This window comes from Colletes latitarsis, chromosome 14 (assembly GCF_051014445.1).
Source record: "Colletes latitarsis isolate SP2378_abdomen chromosome 14, iyColLati1, whole genome shotgun sequence".
Lineage (NCBI taxonomy): Eukaryota > Metazoa > Arthropoda > Insecta > Hymenoptera > Colletidae > Colletes > Colletes latitarsis.
The window spans coordinates 30097404-30124523 of record NC_135147.1 but is presented as its reverse complement, the minus strand read 5'-3'; the positions used below and the strand labels follow the sequence as shown (position 1 = coordinate 30124523).

Genomic DNA, 27120 nt, shown 5'->3' with positions numbered 1-27120 from the left:
TCGAGCAACGGCTGAGAGCTGCTGGTTTACTGGATTGTTGAAATTTTAAGCATGTTTCGGGCAATCTGTTCTGCCGTGGACGCTGCTAATGAGAGCCAACGCGTACGCTCGGAAACACGGCCAATACAAACGGGCGCGGTTCCCTGCATATTTCCGTGCCCGTCGTGTCAGGATAACGCGAGTACCGTAAAGGTGAAGAAGCGGGTCGTTGCTGGATCGAATTCCGCGCGTACCAGCTCGAGCCACATTAATTTTCAGCGTGCGCGCTAGAATTACACCGGATCCTTTCGGCGAGAAAAATGGAAAGGAGAGAACCAACTGCCAGGCGCGTGCAGATGCGCCATGGGGTTCCTGTAGCCTCGGGAGCAGCTACGGGATAAAATTCTTCGAGACGTTACTTTATTTCTACAGGGTGTTCGGCCACCCCTGAGAGAAATTTTAATGGGAGATTCTAGAGATTTCGTTAAAAAGTTATTAACGTTTAAAGTTCCGCACCGTACTGAATTTTTTTCTCGAAAGTGGGTAGGATTTCGAGGGATATGTCTGTTGACCAAAAATAATTTTTCCAGAACTATTTGAAATTTTTTAATTTAATTTCTTAATAACTTTTTAAGTACTGCGGCTACTTGAAGATCGCACTTTTTCTCTCGCATCTATGGTCGACACTGAGAAGTGTACCGTAAACTTGGAGGAGCAATACGTCCCAGAATCGAATATCGTACGTGTTCGCGCGAGTCGCACGAATTTTTCCCATGGCTTACTACCGTTGGGTATGGCCTTCTTTCGAACAACGAAGAACAACAAAGAAGCTGCCTACGTCATCGCCAGAACTTGTTCCTTTACTTCTTCTTTTCAACCCTCTGAATCGGAATTATAGTAAAGTTCATTCTAATATGCGTGGTCCTATCGAACCAAACGATCGATTCCTTGTAATATCGTATGTAATTTTTTATCCGATAGAAATAGATACACGTTGAACGTTGATAAATTTGATGTTGATGTGGTAAAGTTTGGTCGTTCGCCCTGTATAGACAGTGTCGTGGCAAAATTGGCTGCGACGATGTAATTCCGGATGGTTTTGGGTCATCTGGCCGATCGATGGCCCGTTTCATCTATTATTGAAATCTAAGCACCGAGCGTAACATCATAAATGTTTATGGTTCTTTATACGGTTGACGTGGCGGTGCGTACGTTTCATGGGGGCGCGAAGAGACGCGATATCCAGATCGATTCTCGATCCTTTGATCGTAAACAGTCGTTTCTGTCTCTTAAAAATGTGTTATTTAATAAGCGTAGAAACTTATTTCTTTGTACAATATTTTGCATTTATTCTAAGGAAAATAAATATTATAGTGAAAATATATTGTATTTAGACAGAACGTTGAATTCGGTGACAAACGGTAAACGTAAAAGCATTCGCTGTAGCAAAATTTATTTACAGTATTTGAAAATGTGATACTCGTACAGCGTAAAAAAAAAACTGTCAGCAATACGCGTGCTGTAAGCCATCGAAATAAATAAAATGATCGATTAAATGATGTCCCTTTGTTTTCTAGTTACCATACGTTTCCGGCGCGTTCGAGTTATTGCAGTCGGAGTATTGTTTTCGAATACTGTTGATAAATTGTCCTGAGAAATTGAGGCAGCGTAAAGCGTTAATTAAAACGTGTTTGATGAATAAATTAATACCAGACGGTACTAGAAAGCGCACTACTGTGGAGATGCAATATTGGGATCGATTCTCATCCTTCCGTTTTCCAATGATATTGATACGTAAAATAAAAATTTATTGTTTCCCTTACAGTAAAGAACACAGTTCGGCCGAAACTTTTTATCCGGTGTTTGTTTTATTTTTCAAACGCCGTTCCATCAATCTACTTCGCATGGGATCAATCATCGATCCTTTTCTACCCGTACGTTTTGTTTTTTATCAAAGTTGACACCGAACCATCTATCATACGTCCGTTAAATTGTCTTTTTCAGAGACTTGCTTTTCATTCTCTGTATCCCAGCAAACACAACCATTTACCAATACCGTTTCAAAGTGCCAGAATTTAAATAGTACGTTTCTATTAATCACTCCGCGCGACAATTTAAACGGGGGAGTCTTTGGATTATTATCGAATCCATTTTATTTTTTAATTAATTTGGACAGAGATGGGCTGGTAAGAGAAACAAAGGCAAGAGAACACTCGTTTTGAAAAGCGGTGATGTTCGAAACGAATAAAACGTACGCCAATTCGGTTTGTTGGCAAACCGTTGAGCGTCGTATCTTTCAAAATGATTGTTTGCGTGCCGGACAGATTGGATTTTCGGGTCTTTGTTGGATTTCGATCGTAGCCGATTGTACGCAACAGGATCAGATTGGTGGATCGGTGGCCGATGGCCGGTGGCCGGTGGCCGTTACGCCGGTGTCCAGAGGCAGGCGTACGTCGACAGAATTCTAGAAGGGGGTCATCATACGAGGCACGGCTCCGCCGAACGCAGCGGAGCCAGGACAGTGCACGAACGTCATTCGACGCGGACTGAACGGGCGAAAGACGCGCGAACTGTGAAACGACCGCCGCCTTAGATATCGAGCACGAACGAAACGAGAGTCGATTCACCTTACACGATTAACGGTTGCCGTGCACGCGGTCGAAACGCCACGCGCATCTACCAAATTTCAAACGAAAATCCGAAACAGTGCTAGGAAACTGACATTTGTGCGACGAAACCTGTCCCCGCGAGGAAGAGGGCCACGAGGATTTAATTTGCTGCGCGTTAACTCCCCTGGATAATCGAAATCGAGGTGAGTACCCATCGATCGTCGATTTAACTCAACCGTTTCCGGTCGCGAGATATTTTTTTACATTTTCCCCGCGTACGCGTCTTTTCCTCCAGGCATCAACTAGACCGCTTTATGCAGATACGATACGTCGGAACATGCAAAATTTATGCGAAATCTATGCAAAATTTATGCACGAATTTTAGCGATTTTTTAGAGTGTAGTCATGGGAAACGTACAACTAAAATTAGACACGATCTTCATCTCGAAAGAAGAAAAAAGAGGAATTTAATCTTTTCAACCCTTCGTGGTCGGGCATTTCGGAGCTCGGACGTATAACGATTATCAAATTCTCTAAAAAATTGTCAAAGTTTCTAGCCTCCAGCTACGAGGAAAGTTATTTTGAATAACGCGATCTGGGCATATGAAACTTTTATCATAAAAGTTTTCCAACTATTTCGACCCTATATTTCAATATTATTCTACTTTCATCTTTTTTTAACGTTCCCTTTTCTGCAAAGGCTTTTTCGAACAAGATCGAAACTACCGATTTAGATCACGAACACCTGGTTTCTAACATTTCTTTTAACCGATCAGAAGTTGGATAGTGGATTGTCTAGAATTAAAAAGCCCGCGATGCTTTGGACCCGTAACGGTGCATCGAATTTTCGTGCAGTTTCGCGCCCGAACTCCCGTGTCTCGACGCGTTTTCGAGGCGATTTTATCTGGTCGTTTTGATCGCGAAGAGGAGAAATTCGTTCCACGTGTTCATCTACCCTCTTATTCCAGTTGATTAAAAAGGTTCCGCAAGGAATTTTCATTTCGCGTGAAAGCTGCGTCGCTTTTTTGGCCCGCGCTCCACTTACATAAGAGTTTCCGTTTACAAAGTAAATAGATAATGTATATTTATTCAGGGAACAAAATTACTTTTCACAGTGAAACTAAACTGGTTCGCAGAAACTTGGTGAAATACTTGATTAAAATTTTTATTTGACGGGTCGGGAGACACCCTTTAACGTTCTAATTTTAACAATCACTTTCACAGTAATTTCCATTTATATGCATAAATGCGTCGAGATCAATGTAGCGTCGAGTATTTTTTGCTCAGTTGCAAGCCTGTGGAAGGAGCGTCTAAAACGTCTGACCCAGTACGAGCTGAAATTTCTGCTGAATACGAACTTTATTTTTTTCTTTTTTTGCGCAGTACACTTGGTATAGATTACTTGTTACAAAAGTTAATTAAAGGCACACAGATCCATATATACTCCTTTACGTTGTGCAAAGAAATGTTATTTCGTTCGAAAACGCGTAGGCGTATTTTACGACTGAAAATTAACAAACGATGGTTCGAACCTTTCGTCTCTAGGATGCAGGGGCCATTTTAAGTAATTGCATTGGTCCATAGTAATCAATAGTTCCCCTTGACTTTTAATTGCATTGTCCGTACTTTCGAGAATTTCTGAAAAGTTTCTACCGAGAAAAGGTTAAGTAAATGTATTCGTAAAGTACCTTCGCGTTCATTGAAACAATTTCTATGAGTATTTCAGATATACTTGTACAACTTGACCCATATTTATTAGAATTTCATGTGTTATTGTTGTGCAATTTCCTTATTATTTAACCAATTTCGAAGCATTTACGTCTGTTAGTTGGTCCTACTATAACGACACGTCCTGAATTCCAATTATATCTTTTATTCGAATTAGAAAGTACTACGAAAATGGTTGTTAATAATGAAAAAAATCGATGATCGTAGATAATTGAGTGAATTTAGAGTCCAGAGATGGGGAAAATTTAATCTGATTACGTCTGCCACGATACGATACGAACCAATTACACTGCAATCGCACAGTACTTAGCATCTAATTGCGATGTAATCATAATCGTAAATCTTTAAAGCCCGTAACAACTTTCTAATTATCTTTTAATTACCGCATGATTTCACATAATCGTATCGTGGCAAATGTAATCGGGTTACGGGTTTTCCTAACTACAAATATCGATTATGCTGTTACGTTGCAACTTTCATCCTCTATTGATTCTCTGACAACGGAAGCAAACTTGATACGGTAAATATCAATGGCGTATGTATTATTTAGATAATAATCGGTATTAGAGTTCATTTATTACAGGGAACCCTCGTTCTTGGCCGCGTCTTTCGAAGCAGCTTGTATTTATTTCTAATCGCGACGATCCGGCGAAATTGTACGATCGCGCAATCGGCGTTTCGTGCGTTACTCGATTGCGCATGTGCACGAAATCCAACGATCGCGCCGCGTAAATCCCCGCCGCGAATTACCGAGTCAATTAATTCCCGCGAAATCTATGGTACATGGTCGCCTGTGCGTGCACTTTCTAAACGGCAACGGGAATGCAATTTCTACGCTGGCCTGGCGTTTTCCTGAAACCGAGACGGCGGCCATTCGTTCCTCGCGGCTACGAACGATGCTTAACGCGCATCTCGCGATGCGTCCCGTGTATTAATCGTATCGCAGGCTTTCTTAACATTCTACCCCCGTCAATTCTCGTTTATTAAGGCCTCGTTGTGCAAAGCACGTTTCGCTACGATCGACGTTGTTCGTTGGAAAATGCGGCCTTAAACATACAACGAGCTAAGTGTACCAGCAAGTCGTTCGGTTAACCTTTCCATTTCTATTCCAGCCGTATGATTGTACGTTTGAAATTATTCGATAAAACGTTACTGTCACTTAAATTTATAATCTATTAATACGAGTTATTTTAAAGCTTCACGGTTAAGTGGAATGTATTATCATTTTACATATTAGATTACACTTGCAATAGAAATAAAACAGTCAAGTCTAATTATTGTCGTACATCGATTATATGTATGCCATTCTATCGTTTTAATAATTTAAAACCCTTTAATAATTTAGGAGCGAAAGAAACGAGAGAGAACCTTGCCTTCCAAAAATTATAGATATGTCTTCTGTAAATTTTACGGATCGCACGAAATTTACCAAGTTTATCGTCTTACGGGGCAAGAATGCACCAGGTGCGCGATATGTAATTACGTCGAGCTACCTGCGCGCGAACCCTAAAACGATCCAGTGGTTGACATCTGTCGACGTCGAAAATTCTAGTACCAGACCCCTTTAGTTTAGGCAATTTGAAATTTAAATAATATTGCATAATTAACATTGCTAACTTTCGGAAGAAGCAAATAGAGTAATTTAGCTCTGTAAAATGTTTAATGTTTGGCAGATGAAATGGGCTATTGGAAATTGTTTTTAAACTGTCAGTTACCGTCTAAATTTCAAGTGCCAATTACTGTTATAACCAACGGCTGAGTAGATGAGTCCCGAGAGGCTTCGTACTACCGACTACGTTGTAGTCTGTAAGTCTGATGGCCCCATGGGTCTCATTTTCTCATCTGTACGCAGTACATACGCGATCAATTACCTTTACTGTACGGAATGGGGTAATCTACTGTCTTCCGAGGCACTCCGTATCTCTTTATAGCATACCGTTTCAATTGTAATTTAATTCGTTTGACTAAAAAGTGCATTTCGATGGAAATAACTGTGAAAATAATTCTCTTAAAACTTCCCTGTATTCTTGCTAATTAAAATTAGAAAATTGTTATTCTGCAAGCACGATGTTAAATAACTATCGTCGGGTATCGATCTATCCGTTGTTCTATGATTGACTCCGGCCTTCGAGGCGTATACAGGCACGTAAAACACACACATAGAAATATTCTGTGATTGGTCTGTCGTCTTTTTCCTCGTTTGGCCCGCGAACAAAACGGCGGGAAAAAAACCTGGATTGAAAAATCGATATCTCGTTCACCGGTTCCTAAAAAGACACCACTATACATATAACTTGGATTAGTCTGCATAATGTGGACCGAAGCAAACCGAGGCAATCTGGGTCAACCGGATAATCGAGGTTCGAGAAGAAACGATTAAAGCCATATTTTTTGTATAAAATAAACTCTTTGTAGGACAAGAAACGTAACCAATTTTTCATCGTGTGGGTTATTGCGACAATGCTCTTCTAAAAGGTCGACTACCGGTACCAATTATCTTACATCAAATTATTTTTAGTGGTTTTTGCGCGTCCAATTTATGCTCGAGGTTATTCCCACAATTTGTGGAACGTCCCGTACGCGAGCAGCTTATACGCTTTTGTAATCAGTGTTTTTCGGCGTATCCGGCGCAAGAAACAATACAATCCGAGCATTACGAGATGACGGATGAGCTAATTTTTAGCTCTCGGGGCTTGAAATATAGATGCAACCTTTTTTCGCCAGTCGGTGTAAAATTTTACGATATCACGCGTGTAGAATATTTCGTTTCGTCCAATTGCGTTGCCGGAAATTATTGGATCGATCAAGGTTTGAATAGTAACAAAATATGATAGCCAAAGGGTAGAGGCAATCAAATAATTACGTAGCACAGTTATTAGTTGATTAACGTTATTAGTAATTAATTATATTATTTCAGAATTCATGCTTGTTACGGGAAAGTAAAGCACAAAGTTATACGCCGTTGAAAGCGGCTAAAAGCTTGGCAATTGGTTTGCGAGCAAACAGAATGTCACCGATGTAAAATCTCTTTGGTTCTCTTCGTTAACATTCGTCCTTTTGTCTGTTGAATCGCATATCCCGTAAGTAGCATTTAACGTGACGCGAGTTTCATAAAATTAACGCGAATTTGACATAACTCTGTTACTGTTAAAGAGAGAGAAATTTTGCATTATTCATCGTGGCCATTTAACATTTTTATTTCACGGTTTATAGATCTCACAGGTCGACATACTAATTATTTACGTATTTGAAACTAATTCATCTGTGAATAGGTTGAGCACTGCTTTCGTTTTTTTAAGTATTCGTAGAGAGTACTGTCTCTAAGATCGAGGTTAATTAACATCTCCAGGCATACTGGCGCGTAAGTGTACTGTGAAAGAAAGATTAGTCCCCGGTTAAGGGGAATGTGGACAGTGTATAGCGTCTGACCTAATACGATCATCCCTTTCAGGATCAATTTTACTTTCTTCCTCCTATACGTTCGGTTCCCGTATTAAATATCATAGTACGCTACTACAATTAGCATCGAGAATAATAATAATTTCGGTATGCAGAATCCGAGTGTCTGTTTCAAACGATATTAGCCGGCCCCTCTGGCAGCGCAGAAGCAATTTAAATAACAACTTGGTACGAAATATTTACCAAGGTTCTTTGTGCTCGCAATATATATGCCTGAATCAACCACTTGGTAGTCACCGAGTTCTCTCGGTTCCTCCGGGGAGCGCCACAAAGAATTTCCAATAGCGTTTCACGAAGAAAGCTGCTACGTAGCCGCGGTTCTCCTCAAAGAAACCGTTTACCCTCCTTTGTGAACCAGTCGCGATCATTAAAGACGCGGTTACGCGTCCTCTGGAAGCTTTTCTATTAGATTCCTACGGTGGAACGTCGATAACGCGTGCATCGAACTTAATTGGATCAAACTGCGATGGATTACTCACCCTCGAGTCTTCTTCAATATTTTCATGAACCATTTCGACCAAACACTGTCTTCCGACACGTTTGCATTCGAATGTAAATGAAAAGGCATCTCGTACCGATGGTTATGAAAAGAAAAACGAAAAGGAGCCGAGCCTCGGCTTATGACACATCCACGTAATGCGAAAGATATCACCGTTAGGCGAGCCGTTATTTCCCAGTGATCGGTTCAAACGCAACGGTGATCACGGATTTTCTTCGCGACGAATGAAAATTTCAATTTCATAATAAAATACATATATTCCAACGAAACGTATATTATGCAAACAAACAAAGACAATTCGATCGAACATCCCTGCTCGTGGGGGTGAAAATTCCCTCGCGCGATTCGTTGGCTTCCGTGAAAACGTACGAGGGAATCCTCGAAGCCGCGTTAAAGGTTAAAATTTTCCGTTGGAATAAAACTGGCAAAAGGAAAATCACGAGTTCACGTTCGCGTTCGCTACTATAAGAGAAATATGAGAGGAACGTGTTCAAGATTCATGACGAATCGTCTCTGTCGATGCATATTTAACGAGCGAACGGATAAGAGCAACTTATTTTCGACTGCATGAAAATAATAAATTTTCTCGACGGAGGAAAATGGACGCTGAGACAAAAGTTTCGTGGAAAAATTTAACTCGATTCTCGAAAAGTATTGAAAATTTCTCGGTCTCGCGGAGGTCCTCTTGCATTCGAAGGTGTCCTTCGATATCCAAGTTGGTATCGCGCAACGTTTCGTGTTTGCAGCGCGGAGGAGATTTCCTGAACGGTCGCTTCCCGAGGGAAAATCTGTTGGCGCTCACGGAAATTGGGACGTCCTCGTTTTGGAGTGGAAAGGAGACGCAAAACGCGACCCTAGCCCCCGAAAATAGAGAAGTTTCGGTGCGTTTCCACGAACCCTCGTTTATCCGTATTCATTCGAGGCTTTTCCGCGCACCCGGATGAATCTTTTAACGTTCCTCGGTCTTTCAGTTCGTTTCCTTTCCGCGCGAAACGTAGGTACAGTCGTCGCAAAATCAACTGGCTGCTCAAGGACACCGACAAGTTACCCCCACCGTCTAATATTTCACCACCGCGCCACGAGCGCCACGAGATCCAATTTTAGACGTTGGTAAATCATAGCTACGTTTCGTACAAGCAAAGTAAATTGAATCGGTTGAAAAGGTCGCGAAGAAGGCTTCTGGACTAGGAGTGTCTAACGCGAATGGAGGTGGGGGAAGCGGCCTTGAACGTGCCCAGTAGTCGACTCTGGCTTCGACTATAGCCGTTTCCCCGCGCTGTTCGAATTCTGCAAGCGTGTCAGAAGGTGGCCGGTTTCGAGAATCTCGTCCAACGTTCTCCATTCTGTTCCCGTGAATTGGCGCGTTACCTATTGTTCGACGTCCCGCGAAAAGGCATCCGGCCGCGAATTCGCGTCGCAGTTTTTCCTTCGTTCCCATTTCGTTTGCGAGCACACGAACGCACAATGGCACGCGACAGCCGAATGGAAAACGCGCACAAAGCGTGCCAGAAACGTCGCGACACACGCGAGTCTCGAGGTACGTTTCAACGTCGCGTTCTTGTGTCCTCCATTTTGTTTTTTTCTCTACTTTTTGTTCGTACGCGTTGGACAGTTCGTAGAATGGGTCTTTCGAGGACTGTTCTTTTCACGGGACAGCCGGCGAAGACGGTATCATTAGTAGCGCGTGGAAAACGTGCGTTCCAACTTTCTACCGTGTGTGCACAGCCAGCACAGAAATGATCTGGAACACGCGATAGCCGAGGAACGTTTCCGCGGTCGGTCGTGAGAAACAGAGGCGCGGTATCGGGCGCGTTAATCAGATCGGAACATAATGACCCGCGGCGATTTCTTCTCGTCATCGATCTTGGACCAAGTACCGCGGGCCACGTTGCTCCGTAAGCTTTTCAAAATTACGTGCACGGTGGTTGTAACAATAACGAGTCCGCGTACGGACCGTTTTCTAAACAAACTTTCTAGGATCGTTACGATTTTTCTGAAACTTGGCTAGACTTTTATTAATTAGCGATCTGGAACAATATTTGTACGATCGACTGGGACGTTAAACGAACGTCGAGCGAATATTCCGCGCGAATGGTAAGATGGGAAGAATCGCTGGAGGAAGACGTTGCATAATTTAATGCGATCTATCTTTCTGTAACTGTACCTCTTCGCGAGCGAAGATTGCATTTGCAATTCTATTTCTGTAATTCCCATCATTCTGGTTGGAAATATATCAACGCGCGGACATCGAAGACTGATTATGAGGTATTTCGAGCCCCGCGTATGGCTCGTTCACGTGTTCAAGATAACAGTCCTCGACGTCCTAACAGCCGGTACGGTTCGATAATGATCTGACACACCTTTCGAGATTGAATTCAATGGCGATGTGCATCCGTTCAATTGTCGCGTTAGGTAAACCGTGCGCAAAAGTGGATGATAAATAGAACGTGGTAAATATTATTATTCCCTGCGGCGTCTTTATTACGTTAACAACAGGATGACGCAAAAATCGACTGCTCTCAAAGTTTTACGAAATTCCAGCGAAAAGTTCGGAGGTTGTTTCAGGTTTCCTGAGCTTCCTCGATTAAAGATCCCTCGATTAAATCTCCCATCGAGAAGATGGGAGAGCTTGCAAGCCCACGAACGAGTACTTTACGAACAGAAACAGCGAGATAAAACCACGAATAATATTAACGTTAACGCTAAGTGAATCGAAAACTTTGCGAACAAGCACGATCCAACTCAAACACCTAATATCTACGGACGTTTATACCGTTATTGCAACGTGCATCGCTTAATTGACAATCTCATACTCAGTTTCCATCTGCTGTTGAAATTGTAAAAGTCGTTTACTCGCCGTGTCTCGAACTAAAGATACCACTATCGTAACGAACGACTCTATTGACGGAGTCTTGCTCGAAAATGGTCGACTCCGACGTCAGAGGCGAGGCACGGGGTCCCTTAAAAGCACCGTTCGCCAGGAAGTGGATTCTATCTAGACAATAACGACCATTACCTTTCGCATAGGAAGCCGCCGTGCATGCAATATGCATACCCGCGATATTGTGCCCCATTAAGAAGATGCTTCTACGCGCCGCGCGCGGTTAAAACGGAGGAACGTTTCCCGCCCTTTCGTTCAACAACTTTCCACTCTTGGCCAACTCGTTGTTCTCGCCAGTTGCTCAACTGTTCGACGACGTGCTCGTACGTACCACGCAACATCGGATTAAGGGTGCATTTTTGCGTAACAGCCCTAAAAGCACCAACTCTTTTATCAACCTTTCGTCGAAAAATTATTTTTAACTTGAAGAGTGAGGTCCGCTACAGAATGGCACTGGAAAGGCCCCCTAACCTCCCCCTCGTTCCGCGCCTGGTTTCACGAGTCCCGAACAACAGCTGGCGACCTAACGGGGCCTGGTAGCTTCCCATGGATATTATCGCTGCCATTGGCTTCGTTTTCAGCGAACCAGGGATTCCCAGTTGGAAAAAGCAATTATTTATTCGGTTGAGTCATAAGCGATTCCGAACGACCTGTTTCTTTTCGTCGTTGCGCTTACTTTGCAGAGTTCAATGGTCTAAAAATAGCAGTCGACATAGATCGACTGGGTTTTCCAATAAGAGCGATAGAACTTTCAATTGTCATGGCCGTCACATTTGTATTCGGTAATGCAAATCGTGCCAGAGTCACTGAAAACGCAATAATGGTGATCGTTTGAGTGATTTCATCTATAGTGTCATCGATAGTGCAACGAAATAAAACGAGCACCAGATTATGCAGATGGCAGCGCATCTCATCGCTAATTGTTTGGAACGCGAGGTTACCAAGTGTACGTCTGACAATAAGTGGCTCGAGGAATGTTCTACTTGTTAGAGTCTCCGGAATAGAAGCAGGCAAGTTTCTTCTTCTTCTTCTCTGCAACATGCAAAATGCATTAGTTAAAATTATTTTTAATTAAATTCTGGACACGAGATAAAGTAAGAAATTGAGTCCCGATTCCCAGGGTCACCCTGTACATTGTAACTTGCATACAACACGATGAAGAAACCGCATCATAAATTCAGCTCGTCGATCTCGTGAAACCATAAAAGGACCGCGTCTGTTTTTGGCTATTGAATATCGCAACGGATACGTTACGAGCCAGGTAAAATAATATTTCTCGGTTCCCTAACTTTCCCCCGTTGACGATCCCTGGTTTGCGTTAACCACGAATGGATTCTCGCGTAGAAAATTCGACGTGAATCTACTTTCGAGGCCCATTCGTCTCGAAACGAGTCTCTCTCGTCGATGGTGTTTACAGAGAAAGCGGCAGGAAAGTTGATTTTGAAGATGCCTGAAACTTTCTGAACTTCTCCGCGTCAACGGCGCACAGTTGGCGGGAATTCGAGTTACAAATGGGCGTCCATTACCGTTTCTCCGCGAAGCACGATTTCCGTGGAAATCCGTCGATGATTGGGACCGTTTTTAAATCAGCAAACGAAAGATCTTGGGAACTGCTGACTCTTTTAACCAGAGCCCGACGATATAATAAATCGACGGTTCAAATTTCGATCGCGTTTCGGAAGATTTGGCCCATTGTGTGGCAGACTTCCTGCCTCGACCATCCTCGGTGAGCTATTCACGCGAAGAGAAGCAGCTTTCTAGCGAAAGAAAGTCCGGAAAAAATGTAGGAAGTTGTAAATCGACGACGTAAAATGGCGTTCTGTTATGCAGGAGCCGCGATGCACGCTACCGGTCGTAACTTTAAGAACAACTTTTTCATCGTTATATAGGCTGGCGTAAAAATAAGGCATCGAATATTCTACGATATACGGTCAAGTAAAAATTTCGAACATGAATTAATCGGGTACGAGAAGTTTCAACTCGACTATGCAATTAAAATCATCTAGAGCAAATGTTACGTCGAGTTACTTGCTTAATAAGACTAGCAAGAACAAAGTTAACTCGATAATTCTTTTCCACCCCCTCGAGCATTCAACATCCTCACGATTTTTCGATACACTCAACCAAGTCAAGGGTTTCAATAATTCCGAGACTTTTCAAGAACTTTCAACGGTTTCGAGAGTTCCCGATAGTTCCGTGAGTTGTCAAGATCCTTGGAGAACTGATTCTAAGTAACGTTCGAATCTACCCGAGTCTTCCACCCGCGCGTACCGTTTCGAAGACTTCCAAACAAGAGATTCCGATGGCCGTCGTTAGCTGGAGACTATGGACGATACGAGCGCACTTTCTATTTTCATCGAACCCAGATTCGTACCGCTGGGCCACTTATCAGGATACGAGCTAACACGGGGGTTTTTTTTAAGTAGTCCACCGGTTCGATTCTGGTATTCGACTTCGTTGGTCGTTCAGGATTTCCATCGGGGCGATGACCCGCGTCCAGAGATCATCATCCGGAGAGACCGTACTCTGGAACTCGTTTAAAAGTACCTTTCGACGAAAAGTGTTCCGCCGATGACGCACGAACACCGTCATACGCGGATTCAAGCACGAGTATGACAATAGAAAGTCAACGCGAGAGGGCAGGGCAGCTCTCGACCCGGAAGGAACTGCGATGACAAAGTGACCCACATATTCTGTATTAGCCTTGAGAAAGCCCTCGATCTTATCGGGTACAGGCCCTTTGATATCGTCTTTTCTTTCTTGTATTTTTTAAATTACTACGATCTGCGCTTTAACTAAGAAATGAATCCATTTTATTATACATATAAATTCTCTAATACTGCGAAACGGAAGATTTCTCGTGCAAGAAATATTGGCGAAAAGATGCTCGAAACGATTCCGTTTCATGGATCATTCGAATTGCGCGCCAATCGTGGCTAAGCATTAAGCGAAAGGTTTATAAAATGGAGGCTAGACGGCGGCTAGGTGGGTTCGTAAGAAATATGATCTTTTCAAAGTTATACGGCGTAATATTATGATGAATCGTTCGAGACTTGTTCTACGAAACTTGGAGCATGATATACGGAGGTATCGCGATGTACATTGCCGTTAAAAATAGCCGAGTACGGTTGGGTAATTTTCAGTAGAACCTGAAAAAGATTCTGTTTCCTTTCAAGCATTTAATCCTCCATTAAATACGTATAATGGAAATAGTCTTTTCAATAAGACAACGTTCGAGGAGTATTCGTTCACCAGAAAATGGTGCAAAGAATGGCATGAAATTATAATTAATTTAATTTCTCCAATTAAATAAGCGAACAAATAATTAGTCTCGTGCATTCCGAACATCGTTTTTCGCGTGACTTGTTCGAAACTAGCACAGAACGATTGAAACTCGATATTAAATATAATATATGTATTTACGAGAAAGACTCCCGCTCTAATTGTAATTTCGTAATAATTCGTACTTTGTATTTCTTAATACGAATAAAGCAATCCACAAGGGAATAGAACGCTTTCAAAAATGTAGTATTCAGTAACCGAGTTGTTCGTAACGTGATTTACAACAGCAATAAATGAAATATGTAAATAAAAGTGAAAATTCTTTAAGAGATTGGCCAATATTACACTTAATTAAGGAACGATAAATTCTTGTAAACGTTCCAATACTGTTTGAATCACCCTGCACGTAAAGTTTCACAGAACTTTTACCGTTGAGGAGAAAGAAGACGTCCCGTGTGCTCATCTACTTAACAATTCAATTTTTTTTTTTTGTTTATTTAATTAGAGAAAATTGATTTTCACTTTTGGTATTGAGAAATTTCTGAAAAGTTCAGCTGCGATCTGAATTCCAGAAGAAAGCAAGGCGCCCGAGTATCAATTACCGGGACAGAGTACACATTAGATATGTATTTTAGAACGATGGCGGCGTGCAACGGGCACGAGCGTAATCTGAACGCGATTATCGATGTAATTACCATGACGTTGGAGCGGTTCAAGCCACGTTACAGTCTTTCCTGATGCATTATTCATGGGACGGGGTACACCCCTAAATTCAAAGGCTTCCCAAAGGATGTAACCGTGGGTAATTTCACCGTCGAACAGCTCCGTTCCCGGAGGTCGTATAAATCCCGAAATATAGGGTGCTTCGAAAAAATGTTAACACTCGTATGGGAACACCTCTCGCGAAGGAAGAGTAATTTACAACGCGATATAAAGCATCTTATCGCTAACAAGACACTGTAATATAAATCCCAAGAAAAATATTGGAGTTAAAAATTCCACGAGCGTTCGTATTAATTCGTCCCTGTCTCTAAAAGCTGCCCATTTTTCCCCAATGTCTGCACATGCCCTCGCGTTACGTTACGGACCGAACGTAACAATCGATGCGAGTAATATCCGCCGCGGAAAAGACGGAAATCGTGCATTTCCGCGGCGCGCGACGGTGACGGCGACCCCCCACAGTCGGGATTAAAATTGAATTTCTGCGGAAAAATGTCCGTCCACGGAATCTTTATTAAGAGGAAGCTTCGACGCCGCCCTCGAGATTAAAGCAAAACATCCTGTGGATTAATTTTTCGAGCGCTTCGAAGTTATTCAAATCGCAAATGACTTGGAGCGCTCGAAAATCCTCCGAGATACTCGTTTCTTTTATTTCAGAAAACCGGACGTACCTCTGCCATACAGGCAATAATAATAGTCGTTACACGAGATATTTCTCTAATGACGTTTCTAATTAGTTCCGTGGCCATGGCTCTGCAATTGAATCTGTGGGTAGAAATTCCGCGCATATTAGATCAAACGCAAGCGAAGGATCCTCCTGAAGAAATTTAATCCGGACGCTAGAATTAAATATTCATTGCTTAAAAAATATCCAAAGTCAACGACTCGACGATCGCCGTTTTCTTTGCTCGATTTTAACGGATTATAAGACTGATGGAACATTGAAATAAGAGGGAAACTACGAGAGATAATTCGAGAGAATATTATAAAATGTTTCCGTGGTCAAGGAGACGCTCGCTTCTTCTCTGTTTTCTGTGTTTTCTTCTCTTTTTTTTTGGGTCACGATGAAAATATTCGCGAGTCGGGGAACGGAGGGCGAAAAGAAACGTCTTCCGTCGAAGTTGTAACGAGGAACAAAGGGAAAGAAAAGAAACGAGAGGCGTCCCGACAATTCGTAGATCCCGAAGCCGACTTCGCCTCATGAATAACGGAGAGGGACGCATTAGAATATTCCCCGCGGCATAACGAGTAAGGAGACGCAACTTCCATTGTTATTCTTCCTTTTGAGGCTGAGAATTCTATCTTGCGGCGCATCCCTGACTCCGAGAATACTTTTTACCGAGTGCACCACTTGGCCGTGGAATTAAAAGATTATTTTCCGTCCATCATTTAACAGCGAAACCGCGAAACAATAAACTCGTGGAACGACGGTCTTGAATTGCAAAATTAATCGGAACGCTTCGTATTCCGGCAATCATCGACCGACCATTAGTCAAATTATTTAGTCTACGATGGTCTCTTTTATTTATTTCTCATTAAAATTTCTGAACAAATTGGACCGGAATCGTCCCGAATATTTTTCGGATATTATCGGCAACGAGGGAAGTTGAAGATGGGAGAAATTGATAATAGTAAAGTTTCGCCTTATTCGATTAGTTAGGTCGATAATTGCAGAGTCTCGACACCCGTAAGAACGGTCAGCCCCCATTGCAATTGTCGGGGTTCTTCTGTAACGAGTTAACGCAAGTTCTTAGAGACCTTAGCCGATGCTCAACCCCATTTCCAATACGTATCCGATCCTTAGTGCTTGTTATTTCTTACCGCGTACAGCCTTGTACATCATTATGTCATACATCGATAAGTTGGTGCCGACGATATCCACTTTCACAAGATATAAACAAACTTATAGCTTTCCGATATAATCAATTAAGGTCGTACCCATAATTTGAAATTTCCATAATGATTGAAAATTTACTGGCATTACAGTTTACATCGATATGGAGTTTTTATGTAAATGTTACTCTTGTTTTTTCTGAAACTGCAGGATGGAAAATGTGTCAGTTGAGATTGAAACAACACGCTCGAGTCGATATTTTTTAATTCCGTCGAACCGTTTCGACGAGAAACGAAACGCCATCGTGGTTTTGTGCTTTCGAGTCGACGACTTCTGACTTTAAGGGGAAACTTTTTCCATTACAGATCTATAATCTTGGCCTCTATTGGCTCGGGACGCGAAGCACGGCTTCGGGAAACTTTAATAGCGGCTTCCGTGCGGAAAGGAACAGAGACGGGGAAATGTATTGCCGCAAATATTGATTCATCGCGTACGGAATATCTTAATGACATGGAATTGCATCGAATAATATATCGTACAGTAAGGTTTCCTAGGAGATCTTGCATTAAGCGACGGAATGCCGAGGGGTCAGACGGGCGCTTGCGAGAGAGTCATGAGCGTAGCCTTCTGGTGGCGAGTACGAAATACTACGTCACATATTCATCTTCGTTAGTTAATCACATTTTCCTCCTGGACAGCTTTATTAACATCGAACAAAACTGCTGATCTCTTCTACGTTAATTTTGTAAATGTATTATTATTATTATTCCGTTTCCCAAACTTCGCGAACCGAATATTTTGGTACGGTCGACGGAAACACAGCTCGACGCAGGCCAGTAACGCCGCATTTTCCGATAATTTCAGATATAGCGGCCGATTTAAAAATCACTTGATGCGCCGAGGATGCGCCGTGATTTTTGCAACGGTGGGCTTACCTGCGCCGTTGTGTGGGTGTCATCGACCTGGCTGCTACTGTCTCTGTCATCATCAGTCACAGCAGGTACGTCCGTTCTTTTTCGTTTTCGTTTCTTTTCAACCCTCGTACGTTATTTTATTTTCCGCGTCCCCGCCCGCGTGACTCGTTCGTCCGTAATGATTGGTCCCGAATTATTGAAAGAGCGGCCATTAGCAAACAATAGAGCCTCTTTCCGTGTTCGTGTTCGTGTTCGTGTTCGCGGCGGGGACACGCGGCGATAAAAAAGAAAAAAAGGAAAGCAAGCTCTCTCGAAAACGGTCGTGCATCTGCATATAATGCGACGCCGCGGACGTGATCGGACTTGGAGAACCGAATTCGTCCTTGGTGTTGCGAGAACCGCAGGCAAAAAAGCCAACAACAGGCCCCGATCTTCTTCGACCATCCTCGCGAACGCTTAATCGTAAATTCTACTGCAGTTTGCTCGTTCGATAAATACGCTGGACACACGCTTCTTATTCTTTTTACTGTACTTGCGTTGTTTCCCATAAATGTGTACGGGTGTCCGTGTACGAGAGACTGTATAATATAATTAGACTATTTATTCACGTATAATGCCAAGGACACTTAAGAAACCTTCGATAGGTCCTAACTAAAAAAGAGAGTCGAATAAAAATTGTGAAAAGTCACCGAACTGCAGAATTACCATAAATGGCATTAAAACGCAACAGAGAGGGTTTTAAAATATTCAGCGGCCGTCTGAAACGCTGAAACGTTGCAATTTTTTTATTTTGCGAAACGGCCACGCGTATTCCGCACCGCGGATGGTACGTGCATCGAGGAGAGACGGATATCGATACCTGCGCGGCACCAGGAGAGCATTTCTAATCAATGTGTTAATTATTTGTCGAGGATTATAACGCGGCGTACCGCGCCACGTCCTGTACAAGGATAAATGACATAATTAACGAGACATTAATTGCCAGGTTAAATTGCACGATCGCGTACCGGGATTGCCTCGAACGGTTAATCGATTCCCAATGTGTTACAGCAGGATACCGGGCCCTCGCGATAAATATCAGGTCCGGGACGATTCGCTTGCTACCGGCAATAAACAAATTGAATTTCTCTCGCACCGTTAAAGCACATTCCTTGGCGCTTCGTCGACGTCCGCTTTTGCATCTTTCCTTTTACCAATTCCCCCCCACTCTCTCTCTCTGTCACCTCGATGTTCATCCCCTCCCACCCCCTCTCGTTTTTCCGTGTCTTTGACATTCTTTGCATCATTTTTCTCCCCTCCCCCCTGAAACGTATTATGCGTTCCTCGTTTTTGTCCCCGCAGCGAAACGCGGACGTCGTAAAATTTTTTGTCTGTCTTTAACCGTTTCAAAGATGCAGCCGTTCACCGTGTACAATATTCTCTGCTCGATTGTATCAGGATAATTAGGAATTATCGGTAACGAATGATTTTACGAACTGTCGACTAATGCCGTAAATAAAGAACACGAGGAAACGAGTCGTTCGAATTCAGTTAGAAAACCATTCGTCACGTTCCAGCGAGCCTTAAGCCTTTATCGTGCAACGTGGAATTTAATCGCGAGCCTTGGATGTCGTAACAGCGAAACTCGCATGTTGCAGCGAGGATTAACGCGAGAACGGCTGTAATAGAGCGAGAAAGGCAGGGAGAAAGAGGACGACGGTCAACGAACCGGAAATTCGGGTAATCGGATGTGCTTGGGAGTTTCACTGGACTTTTACAAAGTCCGTAATGGTGTGAGTACGTAGCGTATAGAGAGTCAAAGTAAAAAGTCGATTGACAGCCGGCGCATGGCTATTGATATTCCATACGTTCGGCGTGGGTCTGTGTTCGCGCACACTTTCGCTCTGATCTCGTCGGTTCGAAACCTTTACAGGCAGCTCGTCCCCTTTTCTTTTTAACCCTCTGCAACCTCCTAGGTCACGTATTCATATACGTCTGCAGTGGATGAATCAAACGATGCGAAAACATTTGCAAAATCCACTAAATTCTTTCATCAACACCGTCGATTTCGAATTGTTTCTGAAAAATATTCTTTGAGTCCATTCTCACCCGAATCTCAATTTTATTTTTATAAATTATATACTAGGTTTTCGATCTAACGGACCATGAGTCTACTAGGCGAGGATTAAAGTTACTTTCGAGTGATTATACATATTGAATTAATTAAACCTACAGCAACGTATAAATATTTAATCCATAAATCTATCGAACCTCAACAGCGTTAATACGTTTTGGCATACTTTCTACAAAATTTCGACAATACCGTGGCGAAATTTGATTCTATTATGCTTGAACTCTGGCGTCGAGTTCAATGATCGACGTTGGCGGAAAATTGCGCTCAGTGGGCATTCACCTTTTCAATGCTACCCACAGATTTTCAAAGAGCTTCTGGGGCTTTGTGCCGGCCATTCTAAAACTGAAACTGGTCAGACGCTCTCGACCAATTTTGCATACTTTTGGCAGTATGCTCCAAGCTTCGATCACGTTGGACGCTGTTCAGCGTAGGACGTATTAAATAGTTCATTTTTAATAATTATTCGTATACTGAATTCTATACGACGTAACGTAACTTTATACGCTATCGAACGCTCCCACGACGCGATGTAGTCAGCTCTGAATTTAACGCTATTTCTATCCCGGTTTTATGCATAATTAATGGTAATTCGTGTGTAACAAACTCACCAAAACTGTTGTCTTCGCCGAACGAATGCTCTGCAAGATACCTGGCTCAGCCTCCATTGATGCTTCCGGTTGTATCGGTGTCGCTATCCAAACACAAAGTCAGTTTGCTATTGTCATGTATAGCACACGCGATATCTATAATAAAATGTACACGTTGCGTTAAAATCGAGAATTTCTGGTTTTTAATAAATAAAAATAGCGTCAATACCAAGTCACGCCATTCAAAGTGACCAGTTGTAGCTGAAAAAGGCAGTCTGTAAATATGCAATTCCTTCGATCATAATAATTCGATCCCTCGTTGTACTGTTCCTTTCTCGGTATGCATATTTATGAACAAGCAGCGTACGTCATATATGTATACAAGCGCACTTGACCTCCTTCGAATCGTCAACGCCGATCGTTGAACGTCGAAGCGTAAAATGTTTCACGTTCGAGACGACTTAGGAATGAATCCAGGAGTTACAGGAAGGCTGTCGGAATTTTTGTACCGCGTTATAAGAGTTAGAAAAGATTCCACAAGGATATCAAGTCCCTTGTTGCATCGTAAAATAAGATTCCAAGTCTCACCACGACTACTGCAGGCCACCGGCAGTCCGGTGTGTCTGACTCAGGCGCTCACACCGCTGGAAACGCGCTGGTGTCGCGTTAGGTAAGCGTAAAGTAAGTGTGGCAGTAGGATGCGAGGAACCGTTAGGTCAACTCTGGCTATTTTTATTATTATTATCGTTGCGCTACAATTTGGTCCGAGCGTGCTCGAGAATGAAAGCGGCGATTCGTGCCGTCTCTGTCCGCGCAGGACACCCGAACAGTGATCGGTCTCGCTTCGATCTGACCTATAAAAGAGCTTCCTCGTTACCGGAGAGACCCGTGGACGATACGATTGCCGTCCGCTCGGTGACGTTTCCCGAATAAATACCTCTCCACATGCGCCAACAGGATGCTTGGACGTTGGATGGGACCCTGTTTATTCGCTTCCTTTATTTATGAAGAAATAAACGTAACCATAATCTCCGTGATCGCGTTGCAGAGCCATCGTTGAAGACACTAGGTCGATGCCCATCCTTCGAGGAGCAGAACGTATGTCCGTCGAGGTCCCCGGCCTGCAAAAATGATTTCCAGTGCCAGGCATCGGGAGAGCGTTGCTGCAAGACGGCCTGCGGTCTTAGATGCGTCGCCGGAGAACTGACCGGGTGCGAGCAATTGGCGCAAGCAGCCGTGAGAAGGTCGCGTGCTCTCGGGTCGCGCGGACCGTCGCAATTCATACCGACATGCAACAACGAAACCGGCGAGTTCGAGAAGGTACAGTGTCATCCTCGGCAGAACAGCTGCTGGTGCGTCGACGAGATCGGCGTCGAGGTCCCTGGGACCAGAGGACCCGCCAAGGATGCGATCGACTGTGATCATCCTCGAGAGTGTCCAGCGCACAGCTGTCGAATGCTGTGCCCTTTGGGCTTCGAGGTACCTGCAACGAAATACCAATTTAAGCTCGCGTTAACATTGACTAACAGGGCTTGTACAACATCATTGCCAATCCGTGCAATGCTCACCAACGATTTCCCGTTAACAGATCGAACCGAAAACGGGCTGCCCCAAGTGCGAGTGTCGAGATCCTTGTCGCGGGATCGCCTGTCCCGGAACCAGCCAAACGTGCGAGCTGATCGATGTAACGTGCGCCCGTCCACCGTGTCCGCCAATTCCCAGTTGTCGTAAAGCGAAATCACTGTTGACGATCTGTCCCTCTGGCGAACCGTTGCAAATCACCGACTCGCCGAGGCCGTTCCTCTGCGGCGACTCGCCGGGGAAACCGACATGTCCGCCGATGTACAGCTGTCGAGTGGAGCCAAAACAGGAGTACGGTGTCTGTTGTCCGTCCAGCCTGAATCTACAGAGACCGGGGACGTGTCCTCTCGAGGATCTTGCTTCGACGTCCTGCGGAAATTCTTGCCAGCATGATTTCGACTGTCCAGCGCCGCAAAAGTGCTGTAAAAGCGACAGTTGCGGGGGCGGAGTGTGCACCGTCGCCCAGAACCTCAGCGCCTGCCATCGGGACAGGATGCTGGCGAAGATACTGAGCATCTCCGAGAGACAAGGACGTGGATACGTTCCTCAGTGTACAGACGGTAAGATGCGACTTGCAAGAGTTTTCGTGTAATAAATTCCTGTTCCAAATTCGTTTATTTAATGTGGTCGTCTGTCGTTCCCTCTAGACGGCGGTTACGAGACCAGACAATGCTCGAGAAACGGTTTGGTCTGCTGGTGCGTGGATAACAACGGCAGAAAGATATCGGGGTCGATGGGACCGGCTGATAAAGTCGACTGCAAGTCGATAACGAAGGGAAGGTCCCTCCCGGCGTCGTGCGTCTCCCAACAGTGCGCCCAAGTTTGCCAATACGGATTCAAAACGGACGCCTCCGGGTGTCCCACTTGCGAGTGCGATAATCCGTGCGAAGGGTGAGCGTGCAACCGTAATTAATGGGGTAGTCTGATCTGAAACACATTGTGAAAATCGATTAGCGGAAGAAAAGAATTTTTAACCCTTTCGATACCAACGACGAGTACAATCACCCATCGTTGCACGCTCGCTACATTCTTAAACAATTTTGTAACTTTGATTATTCCGATCGTACATTTATTTCCGCGTCCTGTTTTTAAATAAAACTCGAGAGTTATACCACTTTAAACAACTCTCTAAATATGGCCTTCCCGGACCAGACTACGAACGTCTCGTAGCACTATGTTTTGATTCCGAACGTCTCTGCCTTGCAGTTTCCCATGTCCAGAGAAGGAGGAATGCGTGTTGAGTCGGGAGGACGGTTGCCCGGACTTTCTTTGCCCGACGAAACCAGAATGCAAACCTAAGAAAGCTTACACGAATCCCTGTATCTACGGGACACCATTGATCGACGACGAACGTAACGCGGTGGTTTGCTCGGCGAACGACACGTGTCCACGAGACTACAACTGCACCGTAGTGCCGGAAATTGACCAATCGGTGTGCTGCGTGACGTCTGCAAACTCCACGAAGACGCAAACAAGTAATCCTCGACAGCCACGCTACTATACATATTGTACTTATTAATCTTTTTACAAGAAAATTGAAACTGTTCCGTTTCAGTGTGCGAGTACTTGCGAGAGTTTAACGACCGCATGGAAGGTACGCGGGACGACATGTCTTTGGCAATACCAGCACCCCAGTGCGAGAAGGACGGCAGTTACAAGCAACTGCAATGTTACCAGGGTATCTGTTCGTGCGTCAACGATCGCGGAGTCACGTTGAAGAGCGGCGTGAATCGCAGCAGCGACTGCAACGAAATAAAAGATGTACTGAAACTGTGCGGAACGCTGTCGTGCGAGCTGGCCTGTCCTTACGGCTACGAAGTGGACGCGACAGGTTGCGAGCAATGTCGTTGCCACGATCCCTGCAAAGACATCACCTGCGGCGCTCAGGAAACCTGCACGATGGTCGACGTGAACTGTGGCTCCGAACAGTACTGTCCCGCGGTTCCAGCTTGTCTGGCCATGAAGCCAGGCCAGTGCCCCTACCTCGTGCCAAGCTCTTCTAGCTGCGAGCTACAGTGCAGCAACGACCAGGAATGTTCCACGACGGAGAAATGTTGCTCCACAGGTTGCGGAACGCAGTGCGTAACACCGGTGATGGCGACAGCTTGTCAGCACGCGCGAGCAGTGGCTGAACACGCGGCCAGAGAATCGGGGGAGCCAGCAAGAAGGACTTACATTCCTAGATGCGATGGCAGCGGAGCGTTCGAGCCTGTTCAATGTCACAACGGGATGTGCTGGTGCGTGGACGAGGAGGGCAGGGAAGCTGCAGGCACCAGGGTCCTCGAAGGAGTGATACCCAAGTGCAGCACGCCGCTCAGGTGTCCGGAGATCGACTGCAAGCTCGACTGTCCCGAGGGATTCGAACTGGACCCAGACAGCGGTTGTCCCACGTGTTCTTGTCGAGATCCTTGCAAAAGCGTTACGTGTCGCGGGGAGAACGAAGCTTGTAGAATGGTGGAGGTTGCCTGTAGCGTGCCCCCCTGTCCACCTGTACCAGTTTGTTTACCGAAGAAGGACAATCCGTGCCCCAACGGGTCGCCGTTGTTGGACCAGGACGGTTCGCCGGCGACTTGCGGTCCTCACGGTCATCATTGTCCATCTACCCACAAATGCGAGCTCTCGCCGTTGGACGAGTACGCTGTCTGTTGCCCAAAACCGCGCGAAGTCTGTTTCGAGCCGCCTAGAAAGGTACCCTGCAACTCTGCTATGGGATTGAACGAGACTAACAGATGGTATTTCGACCCTGAGCACAACGAGTGCAGAAAGAAGATCGAGTGTGGACTTGGCCACAACGATTTCTCCAGTCGTTTGGTCTGCGACACTGTCTGCCCGGTGCTGTCCCAGTGCGAGAGAGTCCGCGAGAAGAATTTGAAAACGTCGCAAAGACTGAAACAACCGGCCTTCCTGCCCAGATGCGATCCAGGAACGGGAATGTGGGAACCGGTCCAGTGCCTGGAGCACGTCGGTGTCTGCTGGTGCGTCAACAGAAAGGGTCAGCCCGTAAAGGGCTCTCTGACCAGAGGACCCGAGCCCAAGTGTAACTTCCGGCAAGCTAGAAGGGGCGGCAGGGGACCGGTGGTGCAAGAAATCGATCGCGAGATCCAGGCGTTCATGGAGAACTCTTTGATCAACTTGGAGACCGACGAGAAAGAAATCGGCAAGGTGCTTGGCACTAGGTGTCAAGCGATGAAGGACAGAGGCCACGTTCCAGCTATATGCGACCGTCAGGGTAGATTCGAGCCAACCCAGTGCGCTGCAGTTACGTGCTGGTGCGTCGACGAGGCTGGCAATCAACTTATAGGATCGGAGCCTTTCTTGAAGGGAACGAATATTTGTTGTAAGTTTAATTTCCTACATATACACTTCTGAACCGACTACCTAATATCCCGTCTTAACGACGAGTCCGCTAACAAGCCCGGGACATGTATCGTTTGAAAATCATCCTACCTTCGATTAAAAAATGTTCCGTTTTCTGTGTCCAGTACCGACGCCGATCGAAGCTGTCGAAGTCACTCTACGTTTCCCCGGTCGATTCCTCGCCAGCGACGAACCCACGTTCGTGAAACACGCGGAGGACCTTCTTCGGGATCTGGGCGCCAGAGTGAAGAATGGGATACGGGTGGAGATCGGGCAAGACTCGGCCATACTCAGCTTCGAAATAATAGGCCCGAACAAGGTCGACGTAGCGTTCCACTTGGAGGAGTTGACCAGAATCCAGAAGCTTTCGATGCTCGAATCGTACGCAGACGCGACAACGTCCCGTTTCACGCACAGGTCGACCCCGATGGCTATGCAGAGTCGAATCGTCGCGTTGGAGCAACGGGAGATCCTCACGGAAGTGGAAACGCCCGTTTACCAGACAGCCACGCTGGTCCTGGCGGCGGGAAGCGCTTTCATAATCAGCAGCTTGTTGATTCTGTTGATGTTGTACCGCAAAAAGGTACGACGTTTACACCTTGTCTACGGAGAAACAATGAAATTAACATTAATTAATTAGAAATTATCGCGCGGCGTTTCAGATGAAAATGAAGGATCCGACGAAATCGTTAGCGGCGGACCAGCATTTTCTGGCGTACCAGCAACCAGTGTACGTGATATCGGGGATGGAGCAAGAAGAGAAAAAGAAAGAGATCGCTGAAGCGCAGGAGACCGCGTCCACGTCGGACGTTGTCGTCGGCACATGAGAACGATCCGAAACACGATCGATGACGTTTGGATCGTTCTTATTTCGTACGCGGTAGTCATAATCCAAGTCACGTCTCTCTATAATCCACTTTTCTTCATTTCGATGAAATATTTATTCTTTGAACACGAGACGCATCGCGATTGCTCGAATCGACCGACGATCGACCGACGATCGACCGACGATCGACCGAACGTATTCGCAAGCAGTGCAACCTTTCGTCCTAAATTCTAACTCGAAGGAATAGGATCGCGATCGTACCGAGTGTCCATCGAATCCGTCGATGCAGGATGCGCATACTTGTGATATTGTGAAAAACGAAAAACGATTCGGTCGATCGTCGAGGAAATAGTTGTTATGTAGAACGATCAGATTTTTCTCGCGGGTTTCTCTGTTTCCGTCTCAACGACGAAGCCACCGGCGCAAAAATGTCCTGGCCCGACGAAGCAGCGCGAGGATATCGTTGCGTTAAACGTATCGTGGGTGTAAATACTAGATTCGTACTGTGTTCGTTTATTTATATAGCTCAATAAATACCTGAAATTCCTTCACTCGCCAAGACCCGTTATTTTCAACTTGATATTCACAATATCTCTACTTTCGATCGACATTCGTCCAATCAGAGACCTATTTCCCTCGATTCAGATTCCGAAATTCATCGTACGCGGAATGGCGCCGCTGGAACGATGGAACGATATTCAGTGGCAACAGGACGACGAATTATCCTTCCACTTGCAATATATTGTACGAT

General features: G+C 44.8%; 1 protein-coding gene across 1 annotated transcript; it reads left to right on the top strand.

The window, feature by feature from the left end:
* The first annotated feature begins 1852 nt into the window (after positions 1 to 1852).
* Positions 1853 to 26920, top strand: LOC143350040 (thyroglobulin). Its single transcript, XM_076781818.1, has 9 exons — positions 1853 to 2791; positions 17856 to 17991; positions 21654 to 22084; positions 22194 to 22746; positions 22834 to 23077; positions 23393 to 23661; positions 23742 to 25523; positions 25669 to 26126; positions 26206 to 26920. Exons 2-9 carry the CDS (start codon positions 17895 to 17897, stop codon positions 26368 to 26370), a joined length of 3999 nt encoding a protein of 1332 aa, XP_076637933.1. The 5' UTR covers positions 1853 to 2791; positions 17856 to 17894; the 3' UTR covers positions 26371 to 26920.
* The last annotated feature ends 200 nt before the right edge of the window (positions 26921 to 27120 follow it).

Bases quoted from the DNA above. Each gene is read 5' to 3' on its own strand.
- LOC143350040 (XM_076781818.1), top strand. From the start codon at position 17,895: ATGCGCCGTGATTTTTGCAACGGTGGGCTTACCTGCGCCGTTGTGTGG. The intron at 22,747-22,833 runs GTAAGATGCGAC...CGTTCCCTCTAG, and splicing joins CGTTCCTCAGTGTACAGACG to ACGGCGGTTACGAGACCAGA. The intron at 26,127-26,205 runs GTACGACGTTTA...GCGGCGTTTCAG, and splicing joins TGATGTTGTACCGCAAAAAG to ATGAAAATGAAGGATCCGAC.